Here is a 17,422-nt window from a genome sequence, read left to right as displayed (position 1 = left end):
AAGTTGGATGACCAAAAGGTTTCCTTAAATCGTGGAGTGAATGTATCCATCTTGTCACTTCCCTTCTCAGCAACATTGCTACAACTTAACCCTTTAGCATTTAAACCGGCCATATCCGGCCAAAAGTATTCTGCCTGTTTTATGTTCAAACTGGCCAGATCTGGTCTCTCACACCAACCCTACAATATTGTTTTAAAAATTAACAGCTACCTCTTCAAAATCTCATAGCTCCAAGATAATGCATGATTAGTTCAAAACAATGTGGATAAAAAAGGGATTAATTTTGGCAGAATAATGCGAACACTAAAGGGTTAAAGTCATGAAGAATCTACTAAGAAACAATCATCATCATCATCATCATTTAACATCCGTTTTCCATGCTGGCATGGATTGGAAAATTTGACAGGAGCTAGTAAAGCCGGCAGCCATACCAGGCTATTGTTTTGACACAATTTCTATGGCTGGATGCCCTTCCTAATGCCAACCACTTCACAGTGTACCGGGTGCTTTATACATGGCACCAGTACTGGTGCCTTTCATGTGGTATCAGCACCAGAGCTTTTGACATGGTATCAGGATTGGTGCTATGTGGCACCAACATTGGTGCTATGTGGCACCAGCATTGGTGCGATGTGGCACCAGCATTGGTGCGATGTGGCACCAGCATTGGTGCTTTCTATGTGGCACCAACATCAACAGGGTGACCAAGTTTATTGCAATACAAAAACCGCTTCAGCTGGGAGTTCCCTATGCAAGTTCCCGTGCTTGTAGAACCAACATTTGCAAACATAGCAAAGAAAAGTTAACCCCAAAGGATCAAAAGGAAAGAATAAAGTCTGCTTTCCCAAGAACTTACCGATATTCTACTGGCATATTCATTCTCATTAGAAGCACTGAAGACACAAAATACATTCCCTAGAATGAAGCAAAACATACAACATCATTATGAAATTATTGAGAATAATGGTAGTCCATATATAGCTTCAAAGACATTCCGCCCATGACCATTTAGTCATTTTTTGCAAAACTACTTTTATTTAGCACTACATCATCTAAGGTGAATTTTGTACATCTTTTGTATGATGTTGGGATGTGATTTGAGTGAGAATTTGCTGCTATTTCTAGCAAGCTTAGTAGACATTTGAGTGCCCTCTTGTCGGTTAGTACATTCTGTCACAGTAGTCAGTCTCCAAAGATATTAAGAAATTTAAAACAAAAAAAAAAGAACAAACCCTACCAGGTGCCACAAGTCAGAAAACCATATTGGTCTGAAAAGGGTTCTTTCATGTTGCTACAGACATGGGTGTGAGCACGCATTTGTGGTTAAGAAATCCGGTTCCCCAAACAGATGGTTTCAGGTTCAATTATGTACCAGACAAGCAAGCGTCTTGTACTGAATAGCAGGGCAGACAAGGGTTTGTGAGTGGATTTGGTAAACAGAAACTGGACGAAAAGCCTGCTGGTGGTGGTGGTGGTTGTGTGTGTGTGTGTGTGATGGGTCTACTCTTTTTACTCTTTTACTTGTTTCAGTCATTTGACTGCGGCCATGCTGGAGCACCGCCTTTAGTTGAGCAAATCAACCCCAGAGCTCATTCTTTGTAAGCTTAGTACTTATTCTATCGGTCTTTTTTGCCGAACTGCTAAGTTACGGCAATGTAAACACACCAGCATCGGTTGTCAAGCAATGGTGGGGTGACAAACACAGACACACAAACATATACACACACATATATATATATGCATATATATGACAGGCTTCTTTCATTTTCCGTCTACCAAATCTACTCTCTAGGCTTTGGTCAGCTCGAGGCTATAGTAGAAGACACTTGCCCAAGGTGCCACGCAGTGGGAATGAACCCAGAACCATGTGGTTGGTAAGCAAGCTACTTACCACACAGCCACTCCTGCGCCTATATAATGTGAGTTGAAAACTGTTGTGAGGGTATGTATGTGTGGGTGTGTATAAAGACAACATGAAGACGAACTTACCATTATTTGAGCCAAACACAGGACTATTATATTGGAAGACTTGCTGCTGGCAATCGCATAGAAAAACTGTACAAGAGAAGCAAGAACAACAATAACAACAACAACAAAAATAATAATCCTTTCTACTCTAGGCACAAGGCCCCAAATTTTAGAGACAGTGTTACTCAATTACACCAACCCCAGTACGTGACTAGTATTAATTTTACCAATCCTGAAAGAATGCAAAAATGGACAAATTGCTACTAAGCATTTTGTCTTGTATACTAAGAACTCTGCCAGCAGGGCACATTTGGAAAGGTTTCTGATGTCGGCACAAGGCCAGCAATTTTGAGGTAAAGGATGGGGGTGGGGGCGAATCAGTCACATCACCCCCACCCCCCAGTAGTCGACTGGTATTTTATTTAATTGCCCTCAGAACAATGAAAAAACAAAATGGATACTAGCAGGATCTGAACTCAGAACGTAAATTGCTGGAACAAATACCCAAAGGCATTGTGGTGTGGTTAAATATACCCACGAATACAGGTACAGGTCGACAGTAAGAATTGGAAAAAGGTACTTGTATTTGGTACATCAGAGTATTCTAGAGTCATATGTATGTGGTACCCAAAATCCTTTGTTTGACTTTCTTTTGTGGACCCAACGCTTGTGTCAGTCCACCATCCTAACAATAATCATTTATCATTTCATTTTTTTATACGCCCTTTTCAAGCCTAGCCAATCTCATGGGTCCAGTTTCCAAGTTTCTATGGTGTATGTGTTCCCCCCTAGCTGGATGGGACGCCAGTCCATTGCAGTGTTACTCAAGAAACAGGAAGAGAGAGTGAGAGAAAGTTGTGGCAAAAGAGTACAAGAGGGGTCGCCACCACACACTGCCGGAGCCTTGTGGAGCTTTTAGGTGTCTTCGCTCAATAAACACACATAACGCCCGGTCTGGGAATCGAAACCGCAATCCACCAACCACGAGTCCGCTGCCCTAACCACTGGGCCATTGCACCTCCACAACAATAATCATAGTAATTTATTTTATTTGTGACAAGGGCCCAAAATTCTGGGCGAACAGAAGGAGTCAAAATACAATAGTGTTGGGGTTTTACATCAAGTAAAATGGTGAAATCAATAATAAAAAATAATGGAAGGTAAAAAAAAGGATCCCTAAAATAAGTCAAACACAAGGGGATCTGGGGTACTCTAAACAAAACCTTAGATTATGCTGACAGGGTGGCCCAAAAGCAGGTTTACAGTAATTCAACTATCTCTTACGCATTCATATATTAACCCTTTCGTTACTGTATTTATTTTGAGATGCTCCAAATTTCTTTCAATTACTTTAAATATAACAAAGAATTTAGTAAAATAACTTAGCTATCATTTAGCTAGTGTTAAGAATGTAAATTGTGACTAAGGTTTGGTGGAAGATTTTAATTCAGAACTTATGAAAACAAGGCATTTGTACTACAGAGCCAGGGATGGTTTCAGCTGGGTTAGTAATGAAAGGGTTAACAGTTTAGGTCTTAATTATAAAAATATATGAAACCATTAATTGATGCTAATTTAGTTAATTTTGTCAAGCTCCCTTTTCAGTTTGTAAGATAGAAATTTAAATGTAATGAAATGCTTTAAAAGAATTTTTAAGTGCCTATGAGATAACTGTAAACCCACTTTTGGGCCACCCTGTGTATATATATATATATATATATATATATGTGTGCATATACATGCATATACACACATGAAGAGAGAAAGGGAGAGAGGGGGGGCAACATAACAGTAACCAGAGAGATATTTTCTGTAGTATCAATGATGCCATCAAACACTCCAGCCATGATACACACACATTTTATGCATGTGTGTGTGTGTGTGTCTGTGTGAGTAATGGCTGAACAGCATCCGAGAAAACAACCCATTCATTTGATGAATCATCCATAAAGAATCCTATTGATTAGTTGAACTGATTGACTCAGCTGATGTGAAACAGGAGAGTGAGAGAGAGAGAGAGAGAGAAAGGCTGGGCTTGAACACATCGTGACAACAACTTACCCTGGTGAGTGTGATTAGGAGTCCTCTGATGGATGTGATGATAATTATTCCAATGAGCCAAAACGATATTTGCTGAGACCAGAATTTTACCTGCAAACAACAACAACAACACCAATTACATTTGCAGTGTTAAGAATTTCCTCAACCAATAATACCTATTTCTTTACTACCCACAAGGGGGCTAAACACAGAAGGGACAAACATGGACAGACAGACAGCTTAAGTCAATTATATCGACCCCAGTGCGTAACTGGTACTTATTTAATCGACCCCGAAAGGATGAAAGGCAAAGTGGACCTCGGCGGAATTTGAACTCAGAACGTAACAGCAGACGAAATACCGCTAGGCATTCCTTCTGGCGTGCTACCGATTCTGCCAGCTCGCTGCCTTCTCAACCAATAATACATCATCATCATTTAGGGTCCGCTTTCCATGCTAGCATGGGTTGGACGGTTCAACTGGGGTCTGTGAAGCTGGAAGGCTTCGTCAGGCCCAGTCAGATCTGGCAGTGTTTCTACGGCTGGATGCCCTTCCTAATGCCAACCACTCCGTGAGTGTAGTGGGTGCTTTTTACGTGCCACCCGCACAGGTGCCCGACAGAGCTGGCAAACGGCCACGAACGGATGGTGCTTTTACGTGCCACCGACACGGGGGCCAGACAGAGCTGGCAAACGACCACGAACGGATGGTGCTTTTATGTGTCACCGGCACGGGGGCCAGGCGAGGCTGGCAACGGACACGAACGGATGGTGCTTTTACGTGCCACCGACACGGGGGCCAGACAGAGCTGGCAAATGGCCACGAATGAATACCATCCCCATTATTGCTTTAACATCCACTTTTCCATAGATGCAGGGCTTGGACAGAATTTATTGAGGCCGGTTTCCTTTACCTGGATGCCCTTCCTATTGCTGGCCTCACCAAGTTTCCAAGCAAGGTAATATTTCCATATGGCCAGATGGTTTCACAGAAGACTAGAAACAAGGGATGCTGCTTATATGATGCTCATTTATAACTATCATGCAATGTCACAGGAAGGAGACACAATACATACACACCCATAGATATCATCATCATCATCGTTTAATGTTCTCCTTCCCTGCTGGCATGGGTTGGACGGTTTGACAGGTGTTGGCCGGACAGAAGCCTGCACCATACTTCTGTCTGATTTGGCAGGGTTCTATGGGTGGATGCTCTTCCTGACACCAACCACTCTGAAGAGTGGCCGAGTGCTTTTTATGTGGCACCAGCACACACAATGTCAGTTTTTGCTGACCGACCTGCACAAATCGTTTGTTTTGAGTGATCAAATATTCGTGCCACACAGTAGCTCAATCCCTCCAATAAATGGACAGTGTCTGGACAGGTGTACGGTGTACCACGTGTCAGGTGTTGAAGTGACCGCAGAGCAACGTGAAATGAAGTGTTTTGCTTAGGAATACAATGCACCACTTGATCTAGGAATTGAAACCACAATCTCATGATTGTGAGTGCAACACTAACCACATGGCCATGCACCCCTTTTTTGAATAACAACAAAAGCAACAATAAAAAGAATAATTTAGTTTGTGATTTTTCTATGGCTATATTCTCTTTGGAACAAATTTTGTTTTATTTAAATTGATTTATCGAAGAAGGAAGCAAATAAGAAGCAGAAAAAGGGAAGAAAGTAGAAGAAACAGAAAAAAAAAGAAGAAATAAACACAAACAGGCAAAACAACCAAAACAAATAAAGATGTTTTTAATTTAAAACAAACAGGATTTGAGTTTTAAATGATGGCAAAATATTTTACACTACCACAGTATTACCTCCCTTGGATATTATATAAAAACTGAAATTTATTCTAATTAAAAACAAACTAAATTAAAAATTTTATTGTCTGGGGAGAGTTATTCTCCTTTAGAGCCTTATTATTTAACACACACACCGGTTCGATTTCCACTCATTTACTTACTCTCTTTTACTTGTTTCAGTCATTTGACTGTGGCCATACTGGAGCACCGCCTTTAGTCGAGCAGATCGACCCCAGGACTTATTCTTTGTAAGCCTAGTACTTATTCTATCGGTCTCCTTTGCCGAACCGCTAAGTGACAGGGATGTAAACACACAAGCATCGGTTGTCAAGTAATGCTAGGGGGGACAAACACAGACACACAAACATATAGATACATATACATATATACGACAGGCTTCTTTCAGTTTCCGTCTACCAAATCCACTCACAAGGCTTTGGTCGGCCCAAGGCTATAGTAGAAGGTGCCATGCAGTGGGACTGAACCCAGAACCATGTGGTTGGTAAGCAAGCTACTTACCACACAGCCACTCCTGTGTCTTATTTATTTTTTCTAAAAGTTTCGTTGCCCCTGGCAACCAATTCAATAAACTAGAAACACTTTATCATAATTCCACTTGAGACTTAATTCCACTAAATTCTGGATTTATCCAGCAAAATTCTTACAGAAAGTTGTATAGGATTAGGATTGAGAGAACTTCTGTCTGATGGGCTCTCAAACGATGGATAGGCTTCTGCCAATAGGGTTTAGCAGTGAACACAGAAACAAACCTGCCTTGTCTTGCCCCCCACCCCACCCCAAACTGCCAACTCCTGGCAGAGTTGTAAGGGTGCTGTCATGACATACTGTCCTGTCTTGGAAAATTTTTTTAGACCAGGCAGATTCATTCCCTCTCTGGGTCTTATCACAGCTGACTTCTTCCAATAAAGAGAGACAGAAGAAAAAAAAAAATGAATATACCCCAGTAGAGCACTGGTACTTTATTTATAGACCTCACAAAGACGAAAGGCAAATTTGACTTTAACAATGTCGGATCTTACAGAGTATAGAGAGTGAGAAAAAAATACAAGAGGGCAATCTGTATTATGAGCTAATGTCTTGGCCCATTCAGCATCTTGTGAATTAATTAAGAGATATTGATTAGCTACAGGATTCGTTAGAATCTAGGCATATCAACAAGTAGGAATGACTGGGTACCATAACATTGAGTTATCAGTAAGGAAAAACAAACATTGCCCTTTGTTGGTAGTATACAGGAGGTATGTACTTGTAATTTTACCTGAGGATGGTAGATTTATATGATGCAATCTTTGAATACATCAGTAAAATGCTACCGAAACAGCTATAGTAAATTCTAAACCCCACTTGTATTCTTTCAAATAAATATATCCAAATCGTGGTTGATGCCAGTGCCGCCTCGACTGGCTTCCGTGCCGGTGGCACATAAAATGCACCAATCCGACCATGGCCCTTGCCAGCCTTGCCTGGCACCTGTGCAGGTGGCACGTAAAAAGCACCCACTACACTCTCGGAGTGGTTGGCGTTAGGAAGGGCATCCAGCTGTAGAAACACTGCCAGATCAGACTGGAACCTGGTGCAGCCTTCTGGCTTCCCAGACCCCGGTCGAACCGTCCAACCCATGCCAGCATGGAGAATGGACATTAGACGATGATGATGATGATGATGGATAGTATTATACAAGGCATAGAAGCAACAGCTATCTGGCCTAGGGTCATGGGTTAAACCATAGGAATTAGAATGGTGGGTAAGCATTCTTAGTGATAATGTGAGGCAGAGGAACCTGTATAGGGTCCATGGCTAGGATCGGCCAAGTTGCTCAAGTGTGTTACAGCCGACACCTGTGGACTCAGTGACTGTGGTTGTTATTAATCAGTGAAAGACTTCTCGATTCAAAACACCTGAGCAAACCAGACCAAATGACAATGAGGACGATTATTTGAGTGGTTGTCTGTGAGTGAGAAAGAGGGGGTTGTTATATTTCAGGTCACAACAACAACAACAATACTCACATCAAATTGTATTCCAAGGTAGTTGACTGCAATCTCTGTCCCTCGAGTGACCGGGTCAACTTTACCCACTCGGTCAAAGATGATGTTGATGGCCGACTGTAAATAAGAGAGGAACAATAAAAGTATTTACAAGGGGGCCCCAAACATGGATATTCTATCGACTTCAACAATAACCATAGCAACAACGTGTGTGTGTGTGAGAGTCAGGGAGAGTGGTTATTTATATATGGTACATCACCTTTTTACAAATCTTTCAAAAAGAATGTATAAACCACAAGATGAGTGTATAAATTGAAATATCATCATTGTTTAAATGTTCATTTTTTTCCCATGCTGGCATTGGCTGAATGGTTCCACAGAATACGACAAACCAGTCTTGGCTGGATGAAGATCAGGGAATGTGGAGCGTTATTATATGGGAAAAATGTTCTCCTTGAAGATGTGACACCAGTAAAGAGCCAGTCAGGCGGGCCAGGCATTGAACACATTCGGTAAGTGCTTTCTATGTGCCACTGGCACGGGAGTCAATCAAGGGACACTGGCATTGAGATTATATGTATATATATATATAAAACTTACTTGGAAATGGATGCGTGGCATTTGATCATGTAATAATATAAATAAGATATAAATATATGCATATATACATACATATATGTACATACCTACATATTTATGTATATATATATATATGCATATATGGGTACAGGACATAAAAAAAAACGTAGACAAAATGAGAAACGAGAACATAAAAAAACCTTCGAAATGTGGAGTAGATAAAACAGGGGACAACTGATGAAGGGAATGTTCTTTATGTTGGCCTTGTCTCGTTTCTCTGTTTGTTTGTTTCTTTTGTTGTTCGAAAAAAGTTCGTTTTCTATGTTTTTGTTTTTTATGTTCTCGTTTCTCACTTTGTCTACGTATTTTTGATGTCCTGTACCCATATATGCATGTACATATACATATATATATATATAAAACATTATTGGTGAATTGAAGAAATGGAGCTGAACGCAACTTTTGATTAATCTACTACAAGATTATTCATCTTTCTATTTCACATAATATATATATATATATATTATCATCATTTAACATCCATTTTCCATGCTGGTATGGACTGAGCAGTTTAAGAGGAGCTGGCAAGGCCAGGAGCCACACCAGGCTACATTTACGTATGACTGGTATCAAATGGTATCATAAATGCAAGCTTAAAAGGTTCCAATGCATGTTGGCCACCCTTAAATGTCTTACCATGAAAATTTTCCAAACACAATAAATTGAGAAAAAATATCCAAGAAAATTGAAGTATTTTCCTTTCAGAGTTTTGGATTCTTCGATTCGTTCCTGAAAAATATTACAAAGAAAATATATGGATTTTAAAAGACAAGAGACTACAGATTTTATCTTTTCTATCACCACCACCACCACCACCACCACACCACCACCACCACCACCTTCCTCACCATTACGATTTTTGTTATCACCACCGTTGTTTTCATCATCATCGCTGCTGTTATCAATGTCATCTTCAGAAAAACCAAAAATCTCTCTTATTGACAATCATTCTTCATATAAAGCTGAAGTTGTCTTCAGTGTATGGCAGGTTTGGTAGCCTTCAACTAACACTATCTCCTCCGAGACCCTGTGGCGTGAGTTGACCAAAATTGAGAGTATGATAGAAGAAGGCTTGCTCTTCCTTCCGTAGAAGAAAAAATTCAAATCGGACCATGTTAACACCAAAAATTATTTACATCAAAAAGGTTTTTTTTTTCTATGAAAATCCCTATTTTTTACGATTTTTTGACTGCTGTGTCGCCATTTTTCGGTGTATTTCAACCAGAAAAATGTTCACTTAAAGAGAATAACAAGCTACAGAATGCAAAATTTTTACTTTTCGAAAATTCCAATTCTAAAGGGTCGAAACAAACCCAAGCAACGCCGGCCGATACTGCTAGTAATTAAAATTTGGTAGAATCTCTAGCAAGACATTAAGAACCATAGATTGCCAGAAAACCAAAATTGGATGGAAGTGGTAGGAACCCGTTTAAGGTGCCGCCAAATCAACCCTGCTGACCGACTCAACAGTTGTTTCTAAGCACGAGACTACCAATAACTGCCATTGTATAACTGGCAATTCAATTATACACAGAAGACAACTAGAAATGACCACAGGGTATAACTGGTATTTGTGATATAGACACCACTTGGAACAATGATAAAAACAAAATAAAAATGGAGAATTTTAAATGGGAAACTGGGATCTATTCAGTTTGAACGGCAGTTTTTTAAAAATAATTTCCACGTAACTAAACACTTTTAAACTTCGTATACTGGTAGAATGTGTTTATAAAACATCTTTTTCTCTTGGCTTTATTGAGAAAATTCTATAGTTTGTAAGATATTTGTTGTTTTGTTTTCTTCAATTTCCGCAATTTCAACCAATCACTGACGTCTATTGAGGTAAAAAAACATTCTGTGCCATATGAATATGTCCCTCGTTTAAGAAACAGATTGGGTTTATTTACATTTGTGAAGAAAAAAAGATACCCTTCCCCCCACCCCTAACCCTAAAACAGATCGAAATGCAATAGATCGATACTAGGGTCATAATTACGGGTGACAATTTCATATGACACCGCTAGAAAAAACTGCCGTTCAAACCGAAAAGATCCGGAAACTGAAATCCTACCTGAGTATTGTGTAAATCAACCGATTCCAGAAACAACTGTCGACTAAGTTCTTCAAGGGCGTAAGTCTCATCTTTTAACTGTGACACATCTGGCATATTGTTAAAGACCATCATCATCATCATCATCAACAACAACATTGTAAGCATGATTCAACAGGTCACATGACACTTCACAAGAGACAATCATTCATCCCCTTGTTTATTTAACAAACTGTTTCTCCATGCTAGCATGGGTTGGATGGGAATTGATTTTGAGACAAGATTTTATGGCTGAATGATTTTCTAGTCATCAGCCCTTAGCAGTGCTTGTCTAATGATAACTCCTGGATGTAGGTAAAATATGATGTTTATTGGAGCTATGGTTCTGCAAAGGGAGATAAATTTGATGTAATGGTTTATAATTTAGGCCAGTGATTGGCCTTATGTGGCCCTCCAGCATTCTTCTAGTGGCCCCTGATGCTCTTCCTTATATAAATAGAATTTTTTCTTTAATTGATTTGTGTTTTCCTTTTTTAGGTGAGGAGCCCTGAAGAGTCCAGGTTTTGGATCTGACCAGAGTATTAAAAAGTTTGAGAAGTACTGACTTAGAGACAAGATCAGCATTCTGAAGACAAGGGTGTAATCAATACCTATTTCTTTACTACCCACAAGGGGCTAAACACAGAGAGGACAAACAAGGACAGACAAACGGATTAAGTCGATTATATCGACCCCAGTGCGTAACTGGTACTTATTTAATCGACCCTGAAAGGATGAAAGGCAAAGTCGACCTCGGTGGAATTTGAACTCAGAACGTAACGGCAGACGAAATACGGCTACACATTTCGCCCGGTGTGCTAACGTTTCTGTCAGCTGCCAGCTGGGGTGTAATCAATACCAATAACCTCAGTACTTGACTGCTACTATACTCTATGAACCCCAAGAGGAATGAGAAGTAAAGCTGTCCTTGGCAGGATTTGAAACCGGGATAAAATACAGCAAGGTATTTTGTCCAATGCTGTAATGAGTCTACCAATCCAGCAGCCTGACGAATTTACAAAAGACGAAGAAGAATTATTATTGGTAAAAGGATACTTTCGGTGGTAGCTTTAGATGTAGTGGCACGGAACATTCCAAACAAACCTCTTTGATTCTTGTTCAAAGCAGCTTGTCGGAGGTTATCTCTGTGGGCTAACGCAATCCTAAGAGAGACCAAGAGAAACAATTATAATACATATCACCTTTACAGGTATTTTAAGACATTATTTATTTGCATATAAAAAGGTGTGGGTCTTGGAGGAATAACAAACACTGAGAGCCTGTAGTCATATAAATTACCATTTATTTAGCAGATATCATTCCGAGATACCGAGGGCAACGTGGAAATAATGACCTGTTAGGGCGCACATGTGCATAGAAGGGGTTTTGAAGATCTCTAGAATTTACAGCTCCAAGTTATCTACACACTTCTGTTGGCACCAGTTCCCTATTTCTCTGAGTTTGGTTTGATGTTGGGGTCTGAATTTGTGATAACAAATTTTCCATATGTTTTGATTGTAGGCCATATTCATGCGATGTCTGAACCATTCACTTTCTGTCAATGAATCACCTGATTCCATCGGTGTTGTCATCAAACCAACACTGGTCCTTCTTTTTGGTGAAATCAGGGAGACTTACGGCTGTCTCAGTGACTGGGCTTCTCAATAACTACAGATGAATGTACAACTAAAAATATGGGTTTTAGAATATGTGTTATGAAGTAATGACGAAAGACCGAGATTTCTGGAGGTGTGCTGTGATTGAGAAGACCCAGCAAGTAAAGTGAGATCACAGCCGTAGCCTACACCAGTGTCGCATAACCAGTCCATTTAAAAAGTACCTTTGAATCATCAGGTGACATGCTGTGCTTGAGGAGACCTATTAAGTCAAGTAAATCAAAATCAAATCAAATCACAATCAAATGGAATTTGTAGTTGTGACCAATACCAGTGTTGGTGGCATGCGATAAGTACCATTCATGCATGGGTCACTGCCAGATCCGCCTGACTGGCTCCCCCGTGCTGATGGCAGGTAAAAAGCACCATTCGAATATGGTCGATGCCAGTGTTGCCTAACTGCTAGTGGTTGGCATTGGGAAGGGCATCCAGCTGTAGAAACATTGCCAGATCAAATTAGAGCCTGGTGCTGCCGCTGGCTTTCCGGACCTCAGTCAAACCATCCAACCCATGCCAGCATGGAAAATGGATGTTAAACAATGATGATGATGATGTGTTATGAAAGTTGGCTTGATAAAAAAAAGCTGCCTTACCGTTTTTTCTTCATCACAATCATGTCCATGGTTTGGATGAGTCTTTTCTCAATGCTCTGTATATCCGAATCTGTGATGTGCCTATTTGAAAGACGAGCAGGGTTAACAACAAGGTCAGCAATGTACATGACAATAGTAGGGTTAATTATGGAATTAGGTGGAGCTGACTAGGATTAACAGCAGAGTTATCAGACAAACTAACAGCAACCACTTCCATATATATGTTGTCCGTCTCTGGTGGAGAAATGAGGTCGTTTGTACAGTTGACAAACACACGCACACATACATGTTTAACCCTTCAGCATCCGATTATTCTGACAAAGGTAATTCACCTCATCAAAGAGGAATGAAAGAAGAGATCCCTTACTCAAAAACAACAGAAAGGACACCTGGCTGTAATACGAGGCCTCAGTACTACAGCATGGAAAAACAAGACTTAAAATGAATAGGAGATAATTTCCTTAAAAAAGAAATATGATTTTATTTCCCCTAAAAAGGGATATGCTTGAATTCTTTCCCTTCCTTAAACTAAATCTTCTACCGTAATGTCATCTCTTGAATGAAGGCCATATAACCTATTTCTTTACTACCCACAAGGGGCAAAACACAGAGAGGACAAACAAGGACAGACAAACGGATTAAGTTGATTATATCGACCCCAGTGTGTAACTGGTACTTATTTAATCGACCCCGAAAGAATGAAAGGTAAAGTCGACCTCAGCAGCATTTGAACTCAGAACGTAGCGGCAGACAAAATACTGCTATGCATTTCACCCGGTGTGCTAACGTTTCTGCCAGCTTGCCGCCTTATTAAGGACATATAACCATCATTTTTTATATATCATGGAAGATATCTCTCATGTCCAGCTTTTTTGGTTTGTTGTTATGGCAAGAGTTGTCCATGTCAGGTGTAAGAATAGGATTACCCAAATAAATATTTGGGTGTGGTTATCAAGAACAGCCTTTCACAGAACTAATATGTTCCCGCAGAATACACTCTGTACTACTCAAAAAGTAATTAAGATAACCAATATGGACAATCAGCAGTTCTCACAGTTTATTTTAATAAAATGCGTTAGTCCACTTTCGGTTATATGGGGATGGTCAGGATCCTTCCAGAACATCTATTATCAGCACAGTTATGATGCATTGTTCATGGAGGCTGCTTTTATCCATCCAACTAAGAAATCTTGTTTTGTTTCTTATGAGCCAAAGCCTGTATCCTCTATATTCAACAGCCATGTTTTATAATCAATTTATATACACACACACACTGGTGTGAAGTGATGGTGCTTCTACTGTTATAAAGGAAAGACTGACATTTTAAATTTCTCAATTGAAATTACTAATGTTTCTCACAGTAATAACAAAGGACAAGAGAGAGGAAGAAAGAAAGAGAGAGAAGTGTAGTGGGGTGAGGTGTTCACTAGCAGATATTTCAGATGTGGGTACTACTAGCGAACAGTGGTCCTGGTGCGTGCACTCGCGTTAGCTAGTTGTAAGCAGTCGATCCTACGACTTTTTAACCCTAACCTTAGTTTGTTTCTAAAAATAATTTATTTACTTAGTTTAAAAAATTATTTATTTTGCGTTTTATTTACTTTGTTTGAAAAATATTATTTAATTTTCTTTGATATGTATTCAGCCTTGAAATACAAACATAGGTGCAAGTCGTTTTAGGATCGACTACTTACGATTAGCTAGCACGGATGCGCGAGAGCATGCACTGGGACCACTGTTCGCTAGTAGTACCCAGATGTGTACTTACCTGACAAAGTAAGACATGTACGTGTAGGGGCAGTTGACAGCACCAAACCCTGACAAAAGGGCCATTATGGTCACACCAATGACACCAACCCGTCCGATACACTGCTCTATGGAGAAGATTCCTGTTGGAGAAGAAAAGGACAGAAAGAGACATTAAGGAGAGGAGAGGTGGGAGAGTTCACTGTTACCTTTTATTCTTTTCCTTGTTTCAGACAACCGACAGTGGCCATGCTGGGGCACTGCCTTTAAGGATCTTAGTCAAACGAATCAACCCCAAAACTTATTCCAATTAAACTTTGTACTTATTCTGTCAGTCTCTTTTGCAGAGCTACTAGTTATGGGGATATAAACAAACCAGCACCGGTTGTCAAGCAGTGGAGGGGTGGGGACAAACACAGACCCAAAAATAGACACTAACACACATATAATGGGCTTCTTGCAGTTTCCATCTACCAAATCCACTCAAGGTTCTGGTCAGCTTGAGACTATAGTAGAAGACACTTGCCCAAGGTGCCATGCTGTGGGACTGAACTCGGAATCATGTGCTTGGGAAGCAACCTTCTTAACCACACAGCCATACTAGCACCTGTTGATTAGTTATTAATGAAGAGCACCAGGTTTTTGTGGTTGTTCTTTGGCCCCATGTTGAACCTGATCTAACAGACCTTTAATTAAAGACATTCTAACCATGACCATCTCATTTATTTTTTTTTTTTGGTATCTGAATATTACGAACTACTTTATTTTATGATTTTTTTAAAGACATTAAGATGTGGTTTGAGGACGGTTTGGTTGCTATTACTAGCTGGCTGAGTAGCCACAAATAGGCTCCCTTCTCATTAATGAGAATCCCCAAAAAGCAGTGTAACCATAAAGATAATGAATGACTTTATGCCATTTATTTAGGGGGCTTTTCTTTGGCTGTGAAATCTGGGAAGTCTGTGGGCGGCAGCAACAGCATCCAAGATATAGGAACAATATTTCACTGTGAGCCTCATTGTCATCATTTAACATCCATTTTCCATGCTGGCATGGATTGGACAGCTTGACAGGAGCTGGCAAGCCAGAGAGCTGCACCAGACCCCAGTTGTCTGTTTTGGCATGGTTTCTATGGCTGGATTCCTTTCTTAACACTGGACAGCTTGACAGGAGCTGGCAAACGAGAGAGCCACGTCAGACTTCAGTCGTCTGTTTTGGCATGGTTTCTACAACTGGATGCCCTTCCTAACCTTAACCACCCTACTGAGTGTACTGGGTATTTTTCACATGGTACCAACACCAGCGCTTTATATGTGGTACCAGCACTGGTGCTTTACATTTTACCTGACGTCAACCCATGCTTGCATGGAAGACAAATGTTAAATGATGTTCATGATGTATATACATACACACAGTGGGCTTCCAATGATCTAATGCTTAAGGTTTTGTCTGTCTCCTACCTTTCGACCTGTCTGGAAAATAAAAATAAAAATAAAAAAACAAACAACACTCACCATGTTTAGGGCTAAGAATAGGAAATGGATCTCCAATTTTCCAGAAGAAATAGAGAAATATCCACCACGTCACTCCTGTTAAGATCATCTGTACATGTTTCTTCTGAGGAACTAGCAGGAAGAGGAACGAAGAAAAAAAGACACGGTAAGGAATACAAGAGGAACTTCTAGGCCATAAGAGATACAGAATAGCAATCTTTCAGGGTCAACAAAGTGTCATTCTAAATTCATTAGGGTCAAATAAGTGTCATTCCAAGGTCATTGGGAGAACACTAAGTACACTGAAGTACATAATTTTTGGTCTGAATTTGAATCCTACCATGGCCTACTCTGGCGATAGATTTAATCCACCATCTAGCTCAATGTTCGTGAACCCTTTTTTGCCTACGGACCCCTTGAATTCCTATTTTACTCGGGTGGACCCCCATAGCCACTCCATGTTTAAAAAATCCAATTATATTTTTAGAATGAGATCATTATCATCATCGTTTAACACCCGCTTTCCATGCTAGCATGGGTTGGACGATTTTGACTAAGGGCTGGCGAACCAGATGGTTGCACCAGGCTCCAGGAACTATTAAAATATTTTGCTTATTGTACAAGAATAACCAATTCATTGCACATAAATTCTAACAACAAAATCTCCTGGGTTTGTGGACCCAGCTGAGGGTCACTAATCTAGCTTAACCCTTTCATTACCAATCCGGCTAAAACCGGCTCTGGCTCTGAGTACAGATGTCATGTTTTCATAAATTTTGAATTAAAATCTTCCACCAAACCTTAGTCACAATTTATGTTCTTAACACTAACTGAATGATAACTAAGTTATTTAACTAAATTCTTTGTTATATTGAAAGTAACTGAAAGAAACACAGAGCATCTCAAAAAAAAATACAGTAACATCATCTGGGTATCTTTAGTTGAGTCTATTCCACTGTAAGTGTACAAGCCAGATCTCTGATTTGAGGATATTTTCCCCCTTCCCTCGCACCTATTCCAGGGGCAGGAGTATGCCTTTCCCTTCTGACCGAAAGATTCGAAAAAGAAACCAACACCAAACGTGTACAGTGAATTGTATATGCGTGAGTGTGTGTGTTTATAGATAAATGAAGAACGGGACTATACATACCTAATCGTATCGTACTGACAACATAGTAGGCTATGTGCATAGGGAGGACAGCAATAAGGACAAATAAAATTGCATAAAGGCCCAGCTTCCAATGGAAATATCTGGAACTGTGTAAAATCAGAAATAATATACGATTAGACAATTGTACAGACTAGCAGTGCAAACAGAACATACATAACTATATATTTCTTTATTGCTCAC

At 40.0% G+C, this 17,422-nt stretch overlaps 1 protein-coding gene across 2 annotated transcripts in view; it reads right to left on the bottom strand.

Annotated features, from left to right (window-relative positions):
• The window catches only part of LOC115221404 (Golgi pH regulator), a 29,138-nt gene that overhangs the window by 3,699 nt on the left and 8,017 nt on the right, over positions 1 to 17,422 (bottom strand). For both annotated transcript variants that reach the window (XM_036510644.1, XM_029791582.2), the window contains exons 4-14: positions 17,222 to 17,328; positions 16,093 to 16,203; positions 14,601 to 14,721; positions 12,833 to 12,913; positions 11,620 to 11,726; positions 10,546 to 10,634; positions 9,108 to 9,200; positions 7,854 to 7,949; positions 4,030 to 4,119; positions 1,990 to 2,055; positions 857 to 915 (exon numbers count right to left, since the gene is read on the bottom strand). In XM_036510644.1, coding sequence (XP_036366537.1) covers positions 857 to 915; positions 1,990 to 2,055; positions 4,030 to 4,119; positions 7,854 to 7,949; positions 9,108 to 9,200; positions 10,546 to 10,634; positions 11,620 to 11,726; positions 12,833 to 12,913; positions 14,601 to 14,721; positions 16,093 to 16,203; positions 17,222 to 17,328 — 1,020 coding nt within the window. The remainder of the gene's footprint in view (positions 1 to 856; positions 916 to 1,989; positions 2,056 to 4,029; positions 4,120 to 7,853; positions 7,950 to 9,107; positions 9,201 to 10,545; positions 10,635 to 11,619; positions 11,727 to 12,832; positions 12,914 to 14,600; positions 14,722 to 16,092; positions 16,204 to 17,221; positions 17,329 to 17,422) is intronic.

Source organism: Octopus sinensis, linkage group LG18, assembly GCF_006345805.1.
Source record: "Octopus sinensis linkage group LG18, ASM634580v1, whole genome shotgun sequence".
In the NCBI taxonomy this organism is placed as follows: Eukaryota; Metazoa; Mollusca; class Cephalopoda; order Octopoda; family Octopodidae; genus Octopus; species Octopus sinensis.
This window is presented reverse-complemented; position numbering and strand designations above follow the sequence as displayed.